The following is a 3,551-nucleotide window of genomic DNA, read 5'->3' as shown; positions in this document are numbered from 1 at the left end:
ATTTCCTCCCACCCTCCCATCTCATTCCGGTTAAAGATTGTAAAAAATTTCCCTTCTACATAATGCATTGTCACGTCGTGCGGTACTAGTCTAGCCTCCTGGTTAGTTGTACTGACGTACTTAACATCCGTCTGGGTCACGTCCATGAAGCACAGATACAATGTGCTGCCATTACCAGGTGTACATTTCCACGATACATTTTCCTCCCCATACCTTGTTTTATCAGTAATGCTAACGTCTGTGTGGTGCAGTTCACCTGTTGTGTCTGTACCGGCGTGCTTCACTCCATGTCCGTCATGTCGTGTGGCGCAGATTACCTTACGGTAACCGCGCCGGCAGGCGGCATAATTTATTTTGAATCACTTTTTACCCCTTACTTTGTCACGTCGTGTGGTACTGGGATCTTAGGTTCCCTGTGCTGACGTGCTTTCAGTATTATCAGTTTTGCTACGTCTGTGTGGTGCAGTCCACCATGTTGTGTCTGTACCGGCGTGCATTACTATGGGCGTTCTGTCACGTTGCGCTGATTCTCATATCGTAAACGTCCCGACAGTCGGCATAAATTACTTTCGCTCATTAAAAGTTATTTCCCCAAACATCTGCACTGTAGTTTAAGGACCTATCGTAAGCAGACTCTGTAGCACCGTGTATACACCTCCGCTAATTAATTTGTTTACCTATGCCACAATAGTCACGCTGTAACTGCGTCTTCATAGCATGCTAATCACCTCTTTTACATATCTCGGTTCTCCCCGGCATAATAGACGTACTTCTAGAACGCGTCAGCAATTCCTAGATAGTCTGTTTCGTTCTGTTCTTGCATTACTTATTTGTATTTTTCACGGTTCTTTTACTCACGCCCTATTTTTCTATCGAGCCCTAGTCATGCCACAGACACGGTCGTCCGGCCCAGCAGCTGATCAAACGCAGCCACCCCCTCCTAAACGGACCCGGAAGCGAAAGCAGCCGCCATCCTCCTCAGCCACGCCGACCCTCACCACGCCTTCAACGACCGAATTCAACGCCATGAAGGACCAGATGAACGCGTTGACTACAGCAACGCAGAGTATCCAGAGAAGCCTGGCTGCCATCCTACCCCCTGCAGCTACGTCGCAGGCCCCTGCGGGAACGTCCACCACATCCCCTACGGGTCACCCTACTCTCCCACCAACCCTCCTGGACGGTGCCACAGGGACTCACGCTGACCCATTGGTGGCAGCAATTTTAGGTAACGATCTAGTTAACGATAAGAGTAAGAACACGTCTACTCCAGACGAGCGCACTGAGACCATCACCCCACGCTCCCCCTTTCTTCTGTCCTCACCCCTCACACTACCCAGGCTAGCCCTGGCCTTCACGTACCCCTCGACACGGGCATTCCAGGTCCGACCAAGGAGAGGATCTGGGAAAACAAGTTCATCAACCTCAAATCTTTGCTCCCTGCCCTACAATCCGCCCCTCAGTATACTGTTTCCCTTTCAGGCTCTCTGACCCCGACTCTAACTTTGTCTAACCGCAATGATGCTAGCAAACAGACCCTCTCCTTGGACCAGTGGACCAGTGCCTTCCTGGTGTACCACTTCATATATATCCAACGCTATCCCACACTTAGCCCGCAGCTCATCGCATACCAACACCTGATACGTACACTAGCTGCTCGCAAGGCCAACTGGCTCCGATACGACGAGCAGTTTCGCCAATACCGGGAGAAATGCCCCGACACCCCTTGGGATACCCCCACATGCAATTGTACGTAGATGCTTTGTACAATGTCAGCCCCTCCCCTTCCACCCCCTCCACACGCAGCCCCAGCTCCAGCTCAACCACGTCGCAAAGCATCCCGACGGGGTTCTGCTTTCAATACCACAAACCCAACGGCCAGTGCTTCAAACACTACAAGCACTACTGTTTCAAATGCTCGGGGCCACACAAGGCGCCTCTCTGTACCAAAAGCCCCTCCCTCTCCGCCCCGCGTAAACATTACATCTTTGCCAGCAGCCACACCCCTGCCTACTCCCGTTGACGCCACAGCTTTAGTGAAATACCTTGACTCATTCCCTGCTAAAGACAGAGACTACATATTAGACGGTTCACTTTCGGTTTTCCCCTTGAATATTTTGGCCCTAGAAACCGACCCTTAACATTCCCTCCCCAGCCAAAACATGCACATTTTGCCCCAATATCGGAAAAACTGCAACAACACTGACAAGGTCAGGAAAGGTACAGGCATCGATGTCAGGCAAAACCTGGAGTGAAGAACTAAGGGACACGGACACAACAAGAAACAAGGACACCGTGTATGGTGTACCCTGATCATCTGATTTTCTTGCCAAACCCAAGCAAACAGAAGAGAATTACGAGTTCGCAAGTAAAGTATTGGGGAGGGGGGTGAACGGTATTTGAATTTGTTACGCTACAAAACAAATTCACATGGAACGCTGATATCGGTAACGTTACATCAAGAAAGGTAGGACAAATCCCAGTCATTATTGAACTCATAACATATAGTCTCATTACAACGTAACGTTACCGTATGCTGATGTCGACTACACAACGTATTTTGCCGTCACGATATAACGTTAACATGTTACCACATTTTTCTTGAATACAACAACAGAGGTTGGTAACGTAATCCCCTGTAATGCCGTACATTTGTAGCAAAATATGACACCACAATGAAGACACAATAACGTAGCGAGAAGTCGCGAGTATAAGAGAAAATCAGACGCGAGACAACGTTATGTCAGATATATGAGTGATGATTTAACTGCCTTTATGAACAGTTACAATTTTTGACAAATCAATAAGGCTTTGAGGGGACTTTAACAAGGAAACGGTTTATAACTTCGTACAAACAGATGACGATATTCGAATCAATGCCTCTAACTATAATATCTTTATCGGATATATTACACAAGGAAGTATTCTCTAAAACTTTGACATTTCAAGTTGCTAACTTTTGACAAAAATCACATTTCCACATCAAAGTACAACATAGCCGTAATAGCCAATTGACAATGAACTTGTTTTACTTTCAGTACATTACATCAAGTGCCAAAAAATTAACCCTAAACCATTTTGTTGACAATATGATTGTTACAATACTTTGTTACTTACTAAATATAATACACTGCACCTAAAAGCCCTAACATGACTCATTTTAATTATGTTCAACTTGTAAGGACTGGAAGAACAGGAGAGGACATGCCAGCATACAGATACTACAGGCATCAACATATCTAATTGTTGTCCTTGATAATCAATATTTTATTTGTTTGTCACTGTCTATAACTAGATATGATAAAGGTGTGTTATGCAAAGTTTGGAGGTTCTATATACATGTAAGCAACTAGATTGATAAGTAACTTTTCTTGTCCCTCAGGATGTTTTGGTAGAGTTGTCAGCAGTTGTCTGTCATCAAGACATGTCATTTGTGTTCTGTATGGAACAAGAAATTTACAGTGAAATTGGTGATTTGTATTGAGTAAAATGCTTTTGACAGTGGGACTATGTGCCCCACTCTATGCAACCTACAACAATGATACACTGAT

At 45.6% G+C, this 3,551-nt stretch overlaps 1 protein-coding gene across 1 annotated transcript; it reads left to right on the top strand.

Annotated features, from left to right (window-relative positions):
• The first annotated feature begins 885 nt into the window (after positions 1–885).
• LOC118430232 (mucin-2-like) lies at positions 886–2,023 on the top strand. Its single transcript, XM_035840941.1, has 2 exons — positions 886–1,358; positions 1,777–2,023. Exons 1-2 carry the CDS (start codon positions 886–888, stop codon positions 2,021–2,023), a joined length of 720 nt encoding a protein of 239 aa, XP_035696834.1.
• Positions 2,024–3,551: the final 1,528 nt, after the last annotated feature.

The sequence above is a fragment of the Branchiostoma floridae genome, chromosome 14 (assembly GCF_000003815.2).
Source record: "Branchiostoma floridae strain S238N-H82 chromosome 14, Bfl_VNyyK, whole genome shotgun sequence".
Taxonomy (NCBI): domain Eukaryota; kingdom Metazoa; phylum Chordata; class Leptocardii; order Amphioxiformes; family Branchiostomatidae; genus Branchiostoma; species Branchiostoma floridae.
Note: the sequence above shows the minus strand (reverse complement) of the source record. Positions and strands in the feature narration are given on the sequence as shown.

Coding starts and splice junctions, on each gene's coding strand:
- LOC118430232 (XM_035840941.1), top strand. CDS start 886: ATGCCACAGACACGGTCGTCCGGCCCAGCAGCTGATCAAACGCAGCCA. Junction 1,359..1,776: donor AGGCTAGCCCTGGCCTTCAC/GTACCCCTCGAC, acceptor GTACAATGTCAG/CCCCTCCCCTTCCACCCCCT.